Source organism: Scophthalmus maximus, chromosome 2 (genome assembly GCF_022379125.1).
Source record: "Scophthalmus maximus strain ysfricsl-2021 chromosome 2, ASM2237912v1, whole genome shotgun sequence".
In the NCBI taxonomy this organism is placed as follows: domain Eukaryota; kingdom Metazoa; phylum Chordata; class Actinopteri; order Pleuronectiformes; family Scophthalmidae; genus Scophthalmus; species Scophthalmus maximus.
Genome location: NC_061516.1, coordinates 3712126 through 3733696, shown reverse-complemented (window position 1 = coordinate 3733696; position 21571 = coordinate 3712126). Strand labels below are relative to the sequence as shown.

The window sequence follows — 21571 nt, the reverse complement described above, 5'->3', positions numbered from 1 at the left end:
ACATTTAGATTTAACAATAGGATTTAGATTTAACATTTGGATTTAGATTGCGCATTTAGATTTAATATTTAACATTTAACATTTAGATTTGGATTTAAAATTAAACCCTTAACATTTGGATTTAGATTTAACATTTAGATTTAACATTTAACATTTACATTCAACATTGAAATTATATTTTTACAAGAAAAGTAAATATCACAAGTTCACAAATATTGCTGTAAATCTGGTAATTTATTTCAGCGTGCGCCACTTTACAATCAGCGCCCCATATAACCATGCTGATCTACTGTAACTATTGGAAGGAACTGTTTGCTGACAGGTTCAGTATATCGACTCACAAGATAATGACATGTCAGTGTTGGGTTTACAGCTTTGTGTTTTGTGTTTATGCTGCTTCCCAATGGCCAAAAAAAATGAAATCAGTTATTGCAGGTTTGGGATTATTTTATAAGAATTTTCATTTTAAAAACAAGTCAGCGGCAAACATTAAAAGGTCACAAGAAGAAGGTTTCAACCAAGTCGTGGCGCTAGTATTAGCTGAGTTAGCCAACTAACAGTTCCTATGATAAATATATGATAATTGGCAAATGGACGGTATTTATATAGTGCTTTTCAGTCTTATCAACCCCTCAAACCGCTTTACAGTACAGGATACATTCACCCACTCACACACAGATTCATACATCACTTTTATATCTAGTGCTTTGTCTATCGTTCATCTCGTTCCGTCAGTTGATAAAACGTAGTGTCATTTTTAAAAGAAGTCCCAAACACTGGAGAAACTGAGTAGTTCCGGTCCCAGTGTTCGCTGTCACCATCTTTGTAAACTGCATTTCAACCGGCCGCAGTGGGATTATGGCAGTCTCCGTCAGAGAGATGTGGATCTCAGTGTCTCTGTGTATACCCAAAGCTCAGCTACCGAACTAAGTGTCCATGTTTTGTGTGTGAGTAACGTACCAAACCATGCCTGCTGGTCTCCTTGAACCTCGATTGCCAGTCCAAAGTCGGCCAGCTTCACCGCTGCGTTCTTACACTTGCTGGCCAGCAGCAGGTTCTCCGGCTGCATGTACAACACAGACAAATGGAAACACACATCAGCTAAATCTCTGCCATCATGTGACTTTTAGCAGTGGCATTGTGAAGCACACCTCATAACGCCCTAGAATAATGCAACAAGCTAAAAGGAGCGGATTTAAATTTTTGATGCGTTGGTCCATTGGAGCAGGAGCAGGTTCAGAAACTGGTGGAATCAAGTGGCCATGAGGCTGGGGCGGGGTTTTAAAGACAAACGGGCATAAATGGGTTGAGACTCAGGTTTAGAGGCATTGGGCACTCACCGTAAGTGACGGTCCCAACATGTGACCGCGATTGTTGCCTGCCAAAAATGTGACTTAAATGTGAACGGTTTACTTTCTTGTGTGTGCCCCGCTGTTTTAGAAAGGCATGGAATTTAGGCGGCCATCAGTGCCGAGGGACGTTTCCTTTTTCCTTTGCCTCCATTTTCCCAAGTTTGAACGAGCATTGGTGGTCTCTTCCATACTTAGCTGGTCGCAATCATCGGGGGGTGAGAAGCGCCGCGGTGTCACCTTCAACTTTTTCACCATTTTCAGTGCATCATCTGGGTCACGTACTACTGCATGTTGCATACTTGTCACGCTGAACGCACTCAATGAAGAGTATGAATATTAACATAAATGAACTGAGACAGATTTTTGGTCAAATTGTGTTTTGTGTCTCATCATCTTGCTTCTCTTGGGGTTTTTTTTGCTCATCAGTTTTTTTTTGTGTCATTTGTGATTCTTTGTGGTCACTTTGCAGCGTCTTTCCAGTGTTTTTGTATCTCTCTGCAGGTGTTTGTTGTCTCCTTCTGCTCATTATGTGCTTTGTGTCTCTATAGTCATTGCGTCTTCTTTGAGGTCATTTAGAACCTTTTTGTGGTTGTTAGTTTGTCTGTGGTCATTTTCCCTTTCTTTCTGGTCATTTTGTGTTTAAGGTCTTTTTGTACACATTGTGTCTCTGTAGTAATTTGCATTTTTTTGTGGTGATTTCCTTTTTTTCTGTGGTCATTTTGCATCCCTTTCTGGTTGTTTTGCGTTTCCTTGTGAACATCAGATCGGAGGATTAAGAATAGCAGCGGACGCAGCACACAAACATTTATAGCAACATATTGTAACTAACACACAATCAGAGGCTGAGACAAACAAATGGGACGGCAAGCATATTTTTTTTCGACATTTGTTTACTCAGGGAAGACCAAACACAGCTTTTTCTTGCAGCCCTACTGTTTCCTACTCAGACGCTGATCAGGGGTGGACTGGCAATCGGGCGTACCGGGCAATGCCCGGTGGGCCGACGCACATTTGGGGCCGAAGCAACCGGCCCAATTTATAATAGGCCTGCGCCGGCCTGAACTACACAGTGAGCGGCCCATTGGTCCATTGGTCCATACTGACACCGGGCTGGCCCAATGAAATCTCTGAGCCCGCCCTGTGACCCCCTAACCTGCCCTGTGACACCAGACCCCCCCCCCCCCCTTGATTATGCATCGTCAACTGTGTCAAGTGTGTCGTGATCCGGAAAAATGGAGAAATCGAAACGCAACCATGTGAGTACAACACACGCAACTATCTCTGTATGTTTCTCTACAGAAGATTGGTTAAACTATTCCTCATCTTAGGATCGCAAGGATATCTATCACTAGTGAATGAGTACACTAGTTCTTATAGCATTGGTACTCTCTTCCAGGGCATGCAGGCTACTACTGAGCTTGCGCGCCTGAGTGCACGCGTGTGGCGGGCCATCACGTCACAATAACAGTGGGCCGCCACGGCCAAAAATGCCAGGGCCGTTTTTTTTGTCCCGGTCCAGCCCTTGACGCTGATGTAACGGCAATCTGACAAACATCTCTAGTGCACAGTACACATAGGGACAACAGCACTGTGCAGTGAGGATAACTCTGAGGGAGACACATTTTTCCCTTTAACCATTAATCATTCTGCCACGTGGCACAGAAACAGCTGCAGCCGGGGCCACATGTCATTTTTTGCTGGATAATTAAAAAACCTCAATTACAACAAGGCATCAGATACTGACCTGTATGTTATGGCCTTGTTTTCATGAACAACTAATGAGAAAACAACAGCATCTTGTCTAACCTGTAGGGAAATCATCAGACCTCAACCTCAGATCTTGCCCCTCCAACCTTGCGCGTGCAGGCAACCTTTAATACACTGTTGTACGGCAAAGGGATTGAGGAGTTACCCAAAGTATCTCAGTGCAATAAAATCGGATGCTCTGAGGGCAGAATGGGGAAGAAACATGTTTCATTAAATAAAGAAAGAAAGAGTCCGCTGGTTCATAAATATCTCATCTTTGTAAAACTTAGTTTTAACCTCCTGTTTAGTATTTATATATATTTTTATATGATATTTATATTTATATATTCACAAATCTGTTATTTAAGCAAAAGCTGAAAAACCGTTTTAGCAAATTATAAACTAAAACTAATTTTAAAACTACTGAACGAGGAATTCTACATATGCATAATCACTTGATAAATATGTTACTCCATGCTTAATACAAAATTTTAAGAGTTGAACTGTTAATACTCTTTTCTAATTCATCAATTAAGGTAGTCATGTATAAAAACCTTTAAGAGAGTTAAGATTACAAACAAAAAATACACTTAGAGGTGTCTGCATATCTCATTACAATAACATTGTATGTGTTATGAATTGCTTTTATATAGGTTGTATACTGAAGGTTATAAAAACTGTCATCTTTCTTTTAACATTTATGCATAACCTGCATGTTGAATCACTTGCAGTTATTTGGTCATATTTATATATCATTCAAAGCAATCTGATATATTTTTGCTCGCTATTTTTCCTGCTCGAAATAACTACAATATGTCTGCCAATCAATTGTCTTTTTCCCCTGAGGACTGCATTTAAAAACCACAAAGACATTTAAGCTATCTAAGTGAATCACTGATGTTGTTCAATCTGTAAACACAATATACATCTGTGAATTACATTAACTATTGAAGGTTTGTATCTATATTTATGTTTGTACTTTAAGTAATCACAAATACCATATCATGCCTATAGTCTGGAGCAATTCAATGAACTTCAGAAATGACTTACACAGTTTTTTAACAGTTTTTCTGAAACGCATTCACAAATAGTCTACTTAAAACAGAAATACACACGAAAAGGCACACACATACACGCGTGCATGTATCGATACATCAGGCCCACAGACATGCACAGACATGCTGGGTTTGAAAACATTTCACTGCACTTACCAGCCGTCAAAATCTATCGCAAATGTCAGACAAATACAACTATAAATCCCTCCCAACACACACACACACACACACACACACACACACACATAACACACATACACCCACAGACAAATGCGCGCATGCTTTTGACTCACCTTGAGGTCTCTATGTACCACTCCCATCTGATGGCAGTGGAGCACAGCCTCCAGGATCTGCTGAATGCAATGACTGCATGCAAACAGCAGGGGGAGCAGGTTAGTGTGAACACATTCGGCCCCAGCATCCATGCAGATTGCAGAGGCAGCCACACACACATTCATGTATTCAATGTTGGAATGATCTCTTGCTTCACACACACACACACACACACGCGCACACAAACTGTGTGAAGAGTGAACATGTCTGAGATCTATCAAGGGAGAAGGTGTTCCGTTTGCTATTTTCTGTCTTCATGACAAGGCCAAACATAGCCAGGCCGTGTAGGAGTGTGCTGCAGTTCCATTTGGGGGACACTGTGTCTAACCTACACATTTCCCCGTGTAATTTATTCAGGAGCGGCAGTAACACCGCCTTTGACGAAAAGATTTAGCAGGTTTCTAAGCATCTGAGGTAGACGCTGCTCTGCTGTTCCTGCACTGAACTCTAATCTCTTTCACTCTCTAACTAACTTGCTCACTTGCTCACTCACTCACTCACTCACTCACTCACTCACTCTTGTCTACTAGCGACCCACAGGAAATCACTATTCTAGTACAGACTTTCTAAAATACTTTGAACATGAGTCCCAATAGTTACACCTGAAGACAGGCAGGCACGTAAAAAGAGACAGACAGACAGACAGACAGACAGACAGACAGCAGGCACGGGCAAGTTGTTTTTAGATCACAAGCACTAAAACACAAGCATGTAGAAAAACAACCCTTGTGCAGAGGGTGCAGGGCAATGCAACACAATGAGGCACACACACACACCTTGAGGTCCCTGTGCACTATGTCATGTTGGTGGGTGTAAGACACACTGTCTAGAATCTGATGAATACAGTGACTGTGGAGACAAAACAGCAGGATGAGGAGCAGATAAAGGAGGGAACACGAGAAGGAAAGGAGGCATAAAGACAGTCACACAAAGGAGTCGAGGTAGAAGGGCAACATCTGACAGGAGAAAGTTGTTTTTAGGAACATGTCAGAGGAGAAGATTAAAGTATTTTTATCAAAATAAAAAAACAAAACATATTTCCCGACTTACTCTCTAAACTTGCCATATCGAGGTTGGTTTAAAATCTATCATCTAGATTTCTGCCTCAAACTAATTACAACAGAGGTGAGTGAAATTACTGTTGTGGTGCTCACAGCTTTGAAAACTATGTTTGGCACTGTGAAAAAGTTGTAGGCACTAAAAGAAACGTGAAGTGTTTAATTTAGCAAATGAAAAGGGCAGGAAACAAAAACCCCTCCCAAAAAATTAAGGCCCTGGGGCTACCATCGTGGAGTCCTTCTAAGACTCCTGGGGCCACTTTAGTACAAGGTTCCTTGTGAACAGTTGAGGCCTTGGAAAGAAAGATCAACAACTTCCTGAGAAGGTGGCTGTCTGTCCCAAAAGCCTTTGTTCTATCGGCTTGTACAGTTCAGGGAGGAAGCTGCAAAAAGCTACCAATGATTTCAGTCATGGGGGAGTACAAGACAGAAAACGTTCGGCTAGCCATGATGCTACGGGATATTTAGGATGAGGCCGTCCGGCAGGCAGATATCAGTATCCGGACAAGACGTAAGTGGACTGCTGACAGTGCACTGAGACAGGCGGAGGAGCGGCTTCAGCATGCTGACATTGTGGGGACAGTGAATCGGGGGAGGCTAGGCCTTGGCTGCATCACCAGAGCAAGCTGGAAGGGTAGCAAAGCCAAAGGAGCACTGAAGTATGGTGCAGGAGGAGGTCCGGCCTGCAGAGGAAGAGGTCAAGCAAGCTGGAGTGGTGGCAACGAGGCAGCGAGGACGATCACTAGGAAAAGACATCTGGGACATTGAGGGGCATTGACCGAGTCTCTCCTCTGCTCTGTCTACGATGTCCTACCAACACCAATGAATCTGTAAAGGTGAAGGGTAGCAGAGAATCCCTACGGTTTGTTCTGCTGGAGACAGGCAACCTGGAACGCATTCTGTCAGCACACCAAACCAGCCTGACCATTGGCAGATTCAGATGGCGGCATGATCAGGCTGAGGGGTTAGGGAGGGAGAAGAAGCGGAAGACCACCAAGCCTCTAGCAAGAAGGCACCCGCTTCATCAACTTCCTCAGACCAGGTGACAAGACAGGCGAGGCTGGGGGTACAGGGATCCTTGCCACAGCAGGAGACTAGGAAATGAGGGTTGACCTTGGAAGGAGGCCTACATTTCAAGAAAAGATAGCCAATACCAACCTCTGACCTGCCATTGTACTCTGGTCAAAAGCTACAAGAAAAGGTAGCCGTTCTGGGGCTGAAAGGAGGAGGCACACGAACGCAAGCTTGGAAAATACCAACCTCTCATCCTTGAAAGCCAGCGGAGGTGATGGAGAGCCTGGAACCTCCCATTGGCAGTGGGTTGCAACCACGCTGGGAGAAATGAGGGAGGGCAGGGCTGAGAGGCCACCCCCTTGGTCTGAGGGACCAAGGGGGTGGTGCCAGGACACTGGTTATACTGCTGAGCCCTCCTGAGGTGTTGTGGGCCAATCCAAGAGGGGGGTCCCCACTTGAAAACATTATGAAGTCAAAAAATGTCTGAATCACAAAGTTCTACCCTCAGATGATGGTAGGATCGAAGGGGGCAATTCAAGCCAACCGCCTCACATAAGGCGCAGGAGGCAAATCCCGCCAGGTGAGGCAAAAGCAATGTGACATTGTATAAAGACATTACCCTAGTATTTATCATTATTATTATTATTATTATTATTACTACTACCTGTTGCTTTCATCATTAACAACATCATTACATCTTTAAATGTCTGTATATTGTCATTGTAGGAATCAGTCTGACAGAGCCTACAAATCAACAGTTACCCAACTTTCCGTGGTCTCTCTCTCTTCTCTCTCCGTCTCTTTCCACCCTCCTATCCCCCGTTTCTTTCCTCTCATCCCCACCGATCGAGGCAGATGGCCATCTACAACTGAGTCCGGTTCAGCCCAAGGTTTCTTTCAAAGTTTTTTCTCCACGGTTGTAAAGTGCTTGCTCATTGTGGGAACTGTCGGGTTTCTCTGTAATATTGTATGGTCTCAACCTTACTCCCCCTCCCCTGCACCTTTTTACAACCTCATAGTCTGGACTGTCTGATCACTTCTTTAACTATATGAAACTGATAATCTGACATTCACAGCCACCGCAGACAGTGATAGGTCAGAGAGTGGGAGGTGAGAAAGGAACCAGTGTTTTTAATCTCTTGAATTTTTGTAATTCTTCCAATGCTGTGCGCCCCACAAACAAAATTCCACTCACCTTCATTGTGTCAGGGTGGAGGCAGGATATATCTACAAACCTGGATGCATAAAAATCAAAAATAACGCACATTGCTGGAAACCATCACAGACAAGTGAGAAAATATGTTTTTGTGTAATTTGGGTGAACCATTGGTTTAACATGGGGGGAGAGAGGAGGGAGGGATTGAGCAGTTTTGTGTGGAGATGGAGTACAGAGAAGAAACTGTAAGCGAGATACTGTTAATCAAGCCATGCTCATCACACACCCACACACAAACACTTAGTGACACACACACGCCCGCACACACATCATTTATGTAAAGAGAACAGGGGAGAGTGAAGGCCGATGAAAGGGGATGAAAGAAAATAATTAGGAAAGTAAAACTGAAGGATACAGAGGTAAGAACAGGAATACTCCACACAGATGATCAATAAAGCTCTAATCTGCATATGTGCCCGACATTTTAACTGAAAATTCAGTACCACAGGTGTTAATACACAAACAGCCTTGATGGAACTGTACCTGTCACCAGAAACCAAAAGTTTGTCAAAATAAGCCTTATATCCTGCAGGAAAAGCTAACACTTTACATGAAACCAAAAACTCTGATTGAGTATGAGACAGAACCAAAGTTACATGTATTTTCATCAACACATTATCAAAAATCCAACATATGCTGGTGTCTCAGTCCCATACTGAATGGTAATTCGAGACAGATTTTGACTGGGCAGTGCTTTCACATAGGAAGAATGACAAACTTAAAATGTATGTAAACTAAACTAACGTAGCAGTCAAATACCGTATATCATCTGCAAAAAAAATGTACTTTACCATCGTGGAGAAATTGTCGCAATATTAAGTAAGTCGTGATTATAAGAATAAGAATAATGTTGTAAAACTGTCAGATAACTTCCAGGATGCAACCTGCAAAAACGGATACCATGAAGATTATAGTGCATACAGTTTATGACAAGGGTGTAGTAGAAAAATGTGATTTGCAAATATCTGCTGTAAGTTCATTGGCGAATAAAAAAGAAACCCTCACTTCAACCACCCCACAAAAATGGGCAGAGAGAAAGCAGGAACAAATTGTGATACAATGTGATACAGCGGATAACGTAGATTCGATTTCTGGAGGGGGGGAAATGCTACAGCTAGTTACAATTAGCCATTAGAAAGCAGCAAACCCTGTCGTATCCCCTCTGCATCTGTCATTTTATTAATCTCCATATTTGCTTAGATCTTCATATTTTGACAAGAACAATTAAGACTTGAGAATACATACGGTAAATCGATAATGCTTTACGAGAACTATACTGAACATGGTAAACTTCAGAATCAAATGTTTCATCCCTAATGAGTAATTACAATAGAAACAGAAAATGCTATTCATGCGTATTTCAATAAGTAAATGACAAAAGTAAGAGCTAGTTTAAACAATTCGATTTTGCATCCACTACTAAGTGTGTAGACTCAGAAAACAAAACCTGCAATGTGCTTGAGGACTGTTAAATACCCAATATTTCAACTTCTTTATGCTGAAAGCATACAGTGCTGTGATAAATAAGAGCATAAATGAGACCAGGAATGACAGATGAACTGTTTTTCCTAATTTTATTGCAGTTCTCATCCTTCCTTCTTTTAGTGTTTCTGTCCCCTTCTCGTCTTCTCTCTCTCGCCCCCACAAACCGCCTCCACAGTCAAATTGATTTAAGTCTACCTCCTGAGGGGGCTTCAATGTGGGCATGTGGGCATTTCATGTATGTGTATGCCTGTAAAATTCTGACTCTGGGGAAGACTCTTCGACCTCAATTTGCAATTCAGTTCACAGAAAAACTGTGTAGCGGTATAATCCATCAGAACAGACTGCAACGCCAAAAACAATGTGTCAAAGTGTGTCTGTGTGCACTAATGAGAGGAGTCCAACTCTGAGAGCTGCTGGAGGACTGCAGAGGCTGGAGGACAGGCACATGGAGGGGATGAAGAAAACGGGAGAGATGAGATTCATGGGTGTTTACCTGGCATCTGCTTCACTGTAGTATTCTCTAGCCACAATATCCTCAAACAGCTCCCCTCCTGTCACCCTGAGAAATGTAAAGATGGAGGTTAAAATGCAGAATTGTGTAAAAAAAATATTTCACGCAGGCAGCACACACACACACACACACACACACAAACACACACATACACACACACAGACAGGAGGGGGATGTCCTCATTAGGGGGAAACCCTAGCTGCAGGATTCACTCCAAGTGGGTTGCCATGGAGACTGGCTCCAGTGCGGGGGAGTGTGGATGTATCTGCTAGTATGTGTCAGTGTGTGTGTGTGTGTGTGTGTGTGTGTGTGTGTGTGTGTGTGTGTGTGTGTGTGTGTGTGTGTGTGAGTGCTGCCTGAGTGAAAAAAAATGTACATGTGTGTGTGCTACAGTGGGAGCCGCAAGAGAGGAGAGGGGGAGGACTGTTATGTAATGGGGCGATCTGCCCTGGAAGTGTGGAGGGGTGAAGAAGAAGAGATGTCAAGACGAGAATGCGGATGTAATGGAAAAATGGGAAGACAGGTTGAAGGAAGGGAGTGGAAAATGAAGCACTAGGGGAGTGGGAGGAGGAGGATGAAGAATGAAGGATAAAGGAGGGAGGGTAGGGGGAGGAGGGAGAGCAGCACCGCAGAACAGAGGGAAGAAATAAAGGCAAAGGAAAAGAAGGAAGGAAGGAAAGAAGTGGGAGGAGGAAAGAAGGCAACTCACAGGTCAAAGATTAAATAGTGGAAGCCTTCCTCCGAGATGCTGTCATGGAGACGAACTGGAGGGAGGTGAAGAGAAAGAAGGAGGAACAGAAACAGAGACAGAGGCAATAAAATAATCCAGTCTTTTTCTTTGCGGGGGATGATCTCAGGAACATGTGTTTTTTTATCTTTTTTTTAAAGCATACACCTTATTGTTTCATTTTTAAAGCAATATGCTGATGATATGCTCTATTCCACTTGTTGTCAACACATCCCATGAAAAGACAATAAACAACAATGAATGTGTTTGTGGCCAAAGCATAAAGTCCTGGTCTCACTAGTATTAAAAAAATCATAATAATTTCACAGGATCTTCAAAATCTAAATATGGAGTAGAGCCTGACTGATATATCCTTTAAATGTGCATCCATGTATACATTTTTGGTAGAATAAATGCTTTTTCTTAATTCAAGTTCTATTCATTAGGTTGTATTTGTAATTTTTATTTGTTTTTTATGATAAAGTTTATGGTTAAACTAAAATACGAAGCATCAGTTACATTTCTTTGTCATAAAGGTTTGAAAAAGACATCTTTGAATCATACATATACTGTTTATATATATATATCTATATATATCTATTTATATAGATATATATAGATATATATATCCGCCACTGAAAATAGTCCCCAACAAATTGACAATTCATCCTGTGAGTTTGATAATAACTAAAATGACTACCTGTTTTTTTACAGAAATATTTTCACGAGATATTCTTGATATCTCCACTCCTTTTCCTTAATTTTGTTTTTTGTTAACATTTATATCAGATAATTATCTGCGAAATGTATTTCAGATAATGTTTCAGTTTTTCTGTAATTTAAACATTGAACAAATAACCAATTGGATTGTTTTCTTCATCTTTGTGTAACTAATCTAATCTAAGTGTCTGACTGATCTTCTTTCTCCAACATAAATCGAACATTGTTGAGAAAGTTCATATTGGCACAGTTGCAGAAGTTCCCACAAATGTGTTCAAAGTTTTGGCAAAAGAGCCTGAGATTGTAGATTTTATCCATTGATCCACAGATTGAGGCACCACATTTATAAAAGCAGAGTCTCACCAATGTTGGAGTGCTTGAGCAATCTGCAGATGCGGGCTTCTCTCTCCAGTTTCTGGTGGTCTACAAGACAGTCAAACAAAGGTTTAACCACAAAATCTCAGATTTAGACAAACACGTGAAGCATAAGAAAGGAGCTTGGGCAAGTGAATGCAAACAGTTGGAAGAGGAGAGAGATGCTGGTGATAACTTTTTGCAAATGCATTAATGAAATCAAATGCCTCTGGATGCCTGATAATCACCACCAGTGTCTTGGCGCTGGGGGGGAAGTCTCCTTCGTATCTGAAGCACCTAATTCATAGGATCCTAAACATCAATGTCTATTTCTTCTGTTCACAATAAATCAAATTTTATAAATCCATCCATTATCTATACATCTTTATCCTTCAAGGGTTGCAAGGGAGAGCCAATCCAAGCTGACATTGGGTGAGAGGCGGAGAACACCATGGTTCAGTTTCCCCACCCATGGACTAGATTTCTCAAGGAATAGGTTCTCAAGGTTCAATTCTTAAGGTGACTGACAAAGAGTTATGACACACACACACACACACACACACACACACACACACAAACGTATGTACATACAGTGTGTGGACACACCCAAAAGGAGAGGAGAAACAAGGAGACATAAGAGGAGGAAAGGAAATAAGATGAGAAATGAATTAAATCGGGAATAGGAGAAAGGAGGATATGTGAGAATGAGAGGAAACAAGAGGAGCAGACAGAAGAGGACAGGAAGTATGGACAGGAGGCAAAAGGAGCAAAAAATAATGGGGGAAAAGATGCAGAGGAGATAATAAGACGGGAGATGAAACAAGAGAGGGCAAAAGAGGAAACTGGAAAAGAGTAAGGAGACAGGAAGGGAGGGGTATCAAGAGGAGAGGAGACAAGGAGAGAGGAGAGGAAACAAGAAAGAAGAATAGGAAACAGACCCATTTGAGCCGGGGGTGTATCCTAATGAGAAATGAGTTTGAATTATCCAGATATCTGTCTTGTATCTGATTTACATTAGTTAGTCCTGCTCAAAGGCCAAACAGCAGGAAGGGGAAGGCCTGGACAATCAGAGAAATACGCTGATGGTGTGAGATCAATGCTGACCCCACCCATGATCCCTTTTCTTTGCAGTAATTACACCATTGTTGCTATTTTTAGATGATTTATTTTTTTACAGTTGGGGATGATTATTAAATTGAGAGATAAAGACTGAGCTATCAAACACATGCAGCTTCATCGTATTTGGACTGACAATGACATAAAAGGGACAATGCATATTCGTATCTGTGGTAGTGTGAAAACTGAGCACATAATAATGCTCTAATGCTGCTGATCTATCCTTATTATTAATTTGATAGATAGATCGATAGATAGATAGATAGATAGATAGATAGATAGATACTTTATTAATCCCAAGCTGGGAAATTCCAGAATTTGAGGAAAATGTCGATTTTGCCAAACGTCTTTCTCAATGCTTGGATCCTTTCTCTCGCCGTGAATTAGACGGTGCATCTGACTGAAACCATCATCTGCCTCTCTCCGGGGAACAGACGTGAAGGCTTCACACACTGGAATCAAACAAGCGCTAAAATATGCTAATGTGAGCCTCCAGATCTGGGACATACACACTATACACAAAACGATGAAAACCCCCGTGATGCCTCCGCTTCTGCCAGCGACTGAAGAAAACACACAACCATTGTACAGGGTTAAAAGCCAACGTCTTTCTTTTACTTCTTCTTCTCACCTCTGGCTGAGAGTTTTTTGGTGTTGATGATTTTGGCGGCGTACTCTTGGCCTGTGCAGAGTTTGACACAGCGTCGCACCACTGAAAAGGCCCCCCTGGGAACAAAAGACAGGGGACAGCAGGAGGAAACGGGTCAGCTGCCATATAAGCTTTGTCAGCATCAAAAGACACAGCCACCAGACTGACCTCATAGTCGTCCTGGAACCAGATCTGGTTATAAACCACCCTGATATACCTGGCGTCAAAGTCTGTTTCCCTCTGGATATATGTTTTCCCAATGCTGGATCACCAAACGGATTTACAATTTGTTCGAAAATTGCACTGAAATAGAACATTTTCATATTTTTTGTCCAATCAGCTAGGCATCTTCTTCTAGCAGGTTGTGAGAAGTCTTAGAAAGCATTCAATTAAGTTCCCTTAAAAAGGGCCTTACAGCATCTTAAAATGTCTTGCGTTTAATGTTGATTTCTTCTTTTGATTTTTACTTGCAGTAACATTAGTTATAACTAAGTTATATATAAGTCTGCTGCATGATTATACATGCATGTTGAGTAGGCATTAAGCTATCCAATCATTTAACATGTACGTGGAGTTTCAGTCAGAACCTTTAGAGGTGCTGTTACCACTGTTATGAACAGTATTGGCAATTACTTCAATTAACTTGCATCAAGGTTTCTGCAGGGATCACCACATGCAATTTATGACTTGTTAAGACATTTGTGGCACAACATAGAATGACATGTTAAGCCCGATTTCACATTCACACTGCCCAAAGTATGAAAGCTATAAGAACCAGAAGAGATAATAAGTCCAAGAATAATTTACCCAATACGCCGCAGAATAAATGTCAGCTTGTTTACATTTACTAATATGAAATATTTAATATCATATTTTGCCATTAATTCCTGGCATATTCCCTAATAACATAATTATTCAACTATCAAACACAACACAACTGCAGCAAAATGCAGCAGATGGATGGACTGATGGACTAATTTAACATTAGCTAAGTAGTAATCATCAGATCAGATGTCTGGAACAATAGTGTTGGGAAATTTTCCAGCCACACTTTCCTCCAGGCACGGACAAAACCACTTAGATTATTTCATATGGCGCAAGCTATAAAACATTGTCAATCAAATTCAAGACCTTTTAGGACCTTAAAAAAACGAAATCATTCCTTTTTGCTTTCAATTCATCCATTTCCTCCTGCTTATCTGTGTATAGGTCATGTTTATTTCTTCTTCACGGTAGGTGGAAGACAACTTGCCCCTTCCCTGCCTCTGATTGGCTTTCGCTGATATTCTTTCCTAACGTGCAGGGCACGGTAGGTCTTATTCCAGGTCGGGTGGGGAAAAAATAAAGCCATGTAACTCTCTAAAATCAGATTATAACAAGTGGCTCTTGGCACTTCTTTTTCTCAGTGATTTGAATAATTTAAGAGACGTGAGTTGTCATCAAATGGCAACAACTAGAGGAAGAAAAGCAGCATTTCAAGGATTCAAGGATAAGACCTGTACACGTTTGTTTGTGTGTGTGTGCGTGTGTGCGTGTGTGTGTGTGCGCGCGTGCGTGTGTGTGTGTGTGTGTGTTCTGTGGAGTTTTTAAGGCCTTGTTTGCTCATCATCCTCAACAGAGACAAACAGAAATAGCCACCTCTGTCATTTTAGCTAATTTTATCTCACCTCAGTATTGTTACGCCATGAAACACTCACACTCCCCCTCATAGCCCCTGCCTCTCACAAGCTCTCCAGCATGCATATGTTATTAGGAGACAAGGGTGAGTAAGCATGACACTCACTGACACTCCCGCCATGTGGTAAAAAAGGCAGCAGAGCGGAGACATGACAGGTTATCTGCAAGGCAGGTGGGAGTCAGGAGGAGGGGCTGGATCTGGATCCAAGCCCTGCTGATCAGCTGAGTGTAACAAATGTCCAATCAAATCTTTTATATTCTCCTTCTTCTCCTTTTAGCATCAAGTGATGTACAAAAAAAAGTTGTACATTCAAGTATGGCAATTTAGCCAATCATGATCTAATGTACAGTAAAAAGCATAATGATTAGAAATAACAGTGTAGATACATTTTTGATGATGGAAATAGTACAGTAACGATACAACAACTTTCTTGACTCAGTTTATTTGCATTATTTAGAGCTTTGAGGTGCATGTAACAATCTCCACTACGACTGAGGGGAATCCTTTAGTTGTTGAAAGCTGTGATTGTAATTGTGTTATTGAAAGCTTCAGAGAGGACCACTGGTTAAGATTAGTCAATCAAAAAAGTTGGTACGCGAACACGTTTTGGGACTAATCAAATGCCATACAGTTATATACTGCAGGTATTATATTGTTGGTATCACAATGGACATTATATTGTCCATTGTGATAGCAACAATGTTATTGTAATAGTTTTTTTAACCACTGTAATGAAAAGCGGTAAATATATACAGTTGAAAAGCTGGAAAATTGGTAATTTGTACTTGATAAATTACATATATGCAAGCGGTGATGGAAGCGGTACTCAGATCTTCTACTTGAGTAAAGTAACACTGTGTTAAGTTAAAGTCCAAGATTCAGAATTGCAAAGGTATTTGCTCAAAATATCCTTAAAGTAGGTTACCGAAAGTATTCATTATGCAGAATAGTCCATTTCAGAATTATGCATATTATAATATTGGATTATAATTGTTGATGCATTATTTGTACATGTCTTTAAAGCAGTGGCAAGATAAGGCTCTACAACTACTATTACTATCTTACTTATATCTTTATTGTAATCTTACTTTAAATCATTTTAATATATAATAATTTATTAGTCAATTATATTTGGTATTATTGCATTATTTTGTATATCTATTTTAATGTTAAGTGGCTAATCTAAACTAAACTTCAAATCAATGTAGAAGAATACAAAAGTACTAGTATGTGCTTCTGATTGTAAGGGAGTGGAAGTATTAGGACGTAAAAAAATTAATATGCTTAATTACAGTGTAGTAACTTTCCACCACTGGTTATGGATATTAATCAATATGATTAATCAATAATCCAAATATCTCCTTTTTGCTATGTTAACTGAAGCCCAACACTAAAAGTCACTTTTAAACATCAGGTATAACCAAACCTCCGACTCTTGTCCAGTATGATATCTTTCAGCCTTTACATTTGCATCACACACACACACACACACACACACACACACACACACACACAGACACACACACACACACAGGACACACCAGAAATTGACGACACAAGCAAACAGTAATAAGGCTGTTATCAGTGATGGCAGCATGCTGTTGCTCCAGCATGTCTATTGTCTTTAATTTATCACAACCCACCCACACACACACACACACACACACACACACACACACAGAAATAAGGCTGGAGATCACCACCATCACAGAGGGGTTTCAGAGCAGCCAGTAAAATAAAAATACAAGTGAAAACCAACTTCCCCCCCCCCCCCCCCCCCCCCCCTGAGGGGAGGGGGCTGTGGAATAAATGTTCCTGTGAGACAAACATTGCAGAGAGAGCCTCTCTACCCACGCACAACCCGACAGAGACACTGAGTCCACTTTGCGTCTACCCACTGTGGCACCCATATCATCTTCAGTCTCTCTCAATTTGTCTGCGTTCCTATTAGGGGCCACATGTCCCCACTCTCTCTATTTATTCCCTTCTTTCTTTCTTTTTTTTCTTAAATCACAAAACCTCATTATGTGACCAGCAGATCAAGGGCAGCAGCATTATACGCTTGTCCCTAATTAGCCTCTGGGCAAAGGGGAGAGGAGTGTGAAGCCCACAAGTGCTCCTGGGGCTCATGCAACCCCATCATCACGTCAACCCCCCCCCCCCCAACTACTGTGTGGTGGCCCTGTCACAGCCGGGCTCCTGCATTTAAAGAAGTGGTGCGAAGAGACGCCGTGCCCTGAAAAAAAAAAGAATCCCGATTTAGTGTCCGGAAATGCAGGCGAGCTCCGGACCAGCGTGCGTTTTGTTTTGAAGGGATGGAGCCGCGTCCATCGCCGCAGATGCGCAGACCCCCATCCCTCCTGCTCTGTCGGACGGGGGTATGACGGTATAACAGCGCCTTACTTGCCAAGCTCCTCGTACAGTTGGTGTTCATCGGTGAAGCGTGTACAAGTTGTCGTTGCCATGATGTCTCCTCCTCGGACGGGTGCAGGGTGCCGAGTCCGAAATGCGCGGTGCCGTCGCTGCGGCCGGGGAGGACCTCGGGCTCAGGCCCCGCCCACCTCAGGCTCCGCCCACCTTCAGCTGCAGCCTGGCGCGCGCGCGCGCGCGCGGTCCCGGCTCCGCTAGGCGAGGACTGACTCTGAAAGTGCCACACTCTCGTGGTAACGTGAGCTAGCCACATGACGTGTTCTGACAGTTTTATAAAAATAAAAAAATGGAAAAAGAAACAGGGGGAACCAAGGGCCGAGATGATGCGGGGGAGCGCTACATCTGATTACGCACCATTATAAATCATCAAATGAGGAGAAGCCTGCGGCCTGTGATGTAATTACATCACTTGTATCTTACTTGGGCTGCCTGTGCAAAAAAAATCTATTTTTAGGTTTTCATGGCAAAACAGTCAGCAGAAGGGGCCCGTCTTTATGTTGCTCTTAACAAATAAAAGAAACAGTGAGATGGAGTTTTATTTGGGCGTGGCCTGAATTGTGTGTCAGGGGGCCCCCGGGCAACAATTGTTAGGCCCCCACCAACCACCGACCTCACTTTTCAGTGTTTTGCATTCCATATTGTCTCTAAGAAAACAATACATGGCTGATGCTGATGCCGCATCTGTTCTAGTGGTATAACATGTATATACCGATTCTGGTATAATAATAATAATAATGATATAAATAGGGTGCCACTCATGTTCCCCCAAGACTAGTGTTATACTTTCGTTTGAAAGTCTGAGTTGTGTGAAATTGTATTATCAGAAGGTGTGTACACAAAGTGTGTGGACATCTGTGTACACACCAATAGGTTGTGTTAGCACCAGTCCACATAACAACTGCAATACACGGCGCTGCTTGGACTGCTCAAGGTCCAAGCAGACTAGGGAGTAGAACAAGAACAGTTACAACTAGAGCATGCGTTTGTGGTGTCCACAGCTGTTTGCGTGCAGAAATGCAAGGAAGTTTAATTGAGCCTTTTAAAACCAGTAGTTCCTACTATTAATGATATCCTGGTGCTATCTGTGACTCATCAACAGTTTGTCACTCCTCTATCACTGGCAGACACCACTGTCCTCCAGTATATAACTGTATGCATCACGCCAGGTCTTTATGGTATAACACTTTGATTAGGGGAATGTCTTCAACATATTCTCACTTGTTGCTACTTACAATATGCTTTGCAATATTGTCATATCATGTCTTTATTAGAATTGACAATACAGAGATGACACAAACCCAGTGAAAAGAGAAGTGGAACAACAAGTTCATTATTAGCATATTAACCCCGAATCCACAGCAAAATCACATATGCGGTGTGTTTCCACGACGTGAACTTCCAAGAGGTTTTGAGGAAGTTTTCCTGGACATAATTTCTAGGTCAATTTTACGTTGCTGTAACTTTTGGCGGAAAAGCACCTTTGGACATAATATAGTGGGTTAGGGGCGGCCACACTGAATGCCTTGTCTCCATAGGTCCTCAGGTTGTTATGGGGATGGAGAGCATCTGAAGTTCCTGGATGGGGTGTAAGGGTGGAGGACGTCAGAGGTACTGGAGGGGTCAGGGCATGGGGGAATTTATAGATGAGGACTGCCGGAGGATTTTGTACATGATGCAGGACATGACTGGAAGTCAGTGAAGATTGATTAGGGTAGTTGTGCTGTCAGGGCTTCGTTTGAATGACAACCCTGGCAAATGAGTTTTGCATACACTGGATTCTGTCCAGTAACAGAATGATGTGTAGTCGGCTAGGAATTTGGCAAGTTGGTAAACTGCTAAGTAGACAATTTGACCCGCAAGCATTCAACCGAACTACAACTACTTATACATTTCAAATTCTTAAATGTACTCTATCTGTAAACACTTGATTTTAAGAATGTAACTGCATGATAATTATCAGCTTTATAAATTTTAAAGTGTAACTAAATACAGCTACTATTATTTTCTATGGTAGATAGGCCAACAACAATTGCAGAATTGTTGTTGTTGTAATTTTCGAGCATGAGCCGCCTTTTTAAGGTCATGCCACAGCATCTCAACAGGATTCAGGTCAGGACTTTGACTAGGCCACTCCAAAGTCTTCATTTTGTTTTTCTTCAGCCATTCAGAGGTGGACTTGCCGGTGTGTTTTGGATCATTGTCCTGCTGCAGAACCCAAGTCCGCTTCAGCTTGAGGTCACGAACAGATGGTCAGCCATTCTAATTCAGGATTTTTTGGTAGACAGCATAATTCATGGTTCCATTTATCACAGCAAGTCTTCCAGGTCCTGAAGCAGCAAAACAGCCCCAGACCATCACACTACCACCACCATATTTTACTGTTGGTAAAGCCTTAATGCCTTAATGTTCTTTTTGCCCAGCAGTGGTTTTCGTCTTGGAACTCTGCCATGCAGGCCATTTTTGCCCAGTCTCTTTCCTATGGTGGAGTCATGAACACTGACCTTAACTGAGGCAAGTGAGGTCGGCAGTTCTTTGGATGTTCTTCTGGGGTCTTTTGTGACCTCTTGGATGAGTCGTCGCTGCGCTCTTTGGGTAATTTTGGTTGGCCGGCCACTCCTGGGAAGGTTCACCACTGTCCAATGTTTTCGCCATTTGTGGATAATGGTTCTCACTGTGGTTCGCTGGAGTCCCAAAGCTTTAGAAATGGCTTTATAACCTTTTCCAGACTGGGTGTGGCCAGAGAAATTGAACTCAGGTGTGATATACCAGTTATGTTTTAACAGGGGGGGCAAACACTTTTTCACACAGGGCCATGTAGGTTTGGATTTTTTTTCCCCCCCTTAATAATAAAAACCTCGATTTAAAAACTGCATTTTGTGTTTACCTGTGTTATTTTTGTTTTATATTTAAATTTGTTTGATGATCTGAAACATTTAGGTGTGACAAACATGCAAAAACACTTTTTCACACCACTGTAATATCAATAACTCATGTAGCTCATAGTCATGCTCTGCACCACTGGGCCTGTGTCCAGACCCATGGGGCTGCTAGCGTGGCTTGTTAAGTACTATTGGTTGTTTAATTTGAGCATGAGACTCTTGCAAAATGATATAAATATGTATCATAATGATATGAATCTATCAATCGTAGATGGTATGATAATAATTTTTTGCCCACAAGTTCATTTGTTTTTTATTACCTGGAAGCAGGCTGTTGTTTTCGTCCGTGTGTGTTTGAGCCTGTATGTGTGTGCGCACAATATAACAGGAATATTACTTTGGAGGGTATCTCCACACGATTTACTTTTAGCGATGATCATGGTCAACAAAAAACAACAACACACATTTTCCAAGATACCTCCATAAATAATAAAGAGACAATCTAAATCTTGTATTGATCAGAAATGTATTCCCCTTCATATGATAGTTGACATCATAAAGTCACAATAAAGTCAGAAATCATGAAATTATTTAGTGTAGTAGGGCATTAACTTTAGCAACCAATAACACTAGAGACATGATCCACAGCAGTCTCTTTCATTCAGTACAATGTAAACTCATTCCTTCCATTTGTTGAGTGGAAAGATGGATGAGAGCTGAGAGGAATTTACCGATAGGAAAGACACCAGCACTATCAGGCTGTAGACAACCAAATGCTGGAGAAGATAACTGGAGTCAAAACACGGCGTTTGTCTTTAATTTGGTGAGGAAGAATCATGCCAAGAGTTTCCCAAGTAACAGGACCTGATTTATGTGTGAAGGAAAATTAGCAATCAAAGTCCATGACAGGAAAAGAAACAGATTCATGCACAAAGGAGATTTCGTACAATAATTTTGAGATTTTTGGAACTGAGTGAACTGACTCTTTATTCTTATTCTCTGCACTACTGTCTACTCAGAAACACTTCATAAGCTTTAAATGAATGGGGTTATTATTGGGTTTTTTATTTTATTTTATCTATCCTAGCAAAACTTTCTTTGTCTTTTGAGCTCTTTACTTTAATCACGAAGACACCTGAAAAAAAGGCTGAAGGACCTTCTGCTTCACAATTTTCTTATATCCTGATAATCAGTCTTTCCTTAAGCCATTTCTCTCTTTTTGTGGATCATTTCATCAGGACTCATTTC

The 21571-nt window shown here is 41.6% G+C and overlaps 1 protein-coding gene across 10 annotated transcripts in view; it reads right to left on the bottom strand.

Moving 5' to 3' along the window:
* Positions 1-17588, bottom strand: part of LOC118301077 (calcium/calmodulin-dependent protein kinase type II subunit beta) — a 46667-nt gene extending 29079 nt beyond the window's left edge. For 3 of the 10 annotated variants that reach the window (XM_035626173.2, XM_035626170.2, XM_035626172.2), the window contains exons 1-7: positions 17418-17586; positions 13319-13413; positions 11581-11640; positions 10480-10534; positions 9753-9818; positions 4447-4519; positions 961-1063 (exon numbers count right to left, since the gene is read on the bottom strand). In XM_035626173.2, the coding sequence (XP_035482066.1) occupies positions 961-1063; positions 4447-4519; positions 9753-9818; positions 10480-10534; positions 11581-11640; positions 13319-13413; positions 17418-17479 (514 nt within the window). In that variant the 5' untranslated portion in view covers positions 17480-17586. Of the gene's footprint in view, positions 1-960; positions 1064-4446; positions 4520-5262; positions 5336-9752; positions 9819-10479; positions 10535-11580; positions 11641-13318; positions 13414-17417 lie in introns of those variants that run through there. The other 7 variants (XM_035626168.2, XM_035626171.2, XM_035626169.2 and 4 more) reach the window with 6 other exon arrangements.
* Positions 17589-21571: the final 3983 nt, after the last annotated feature.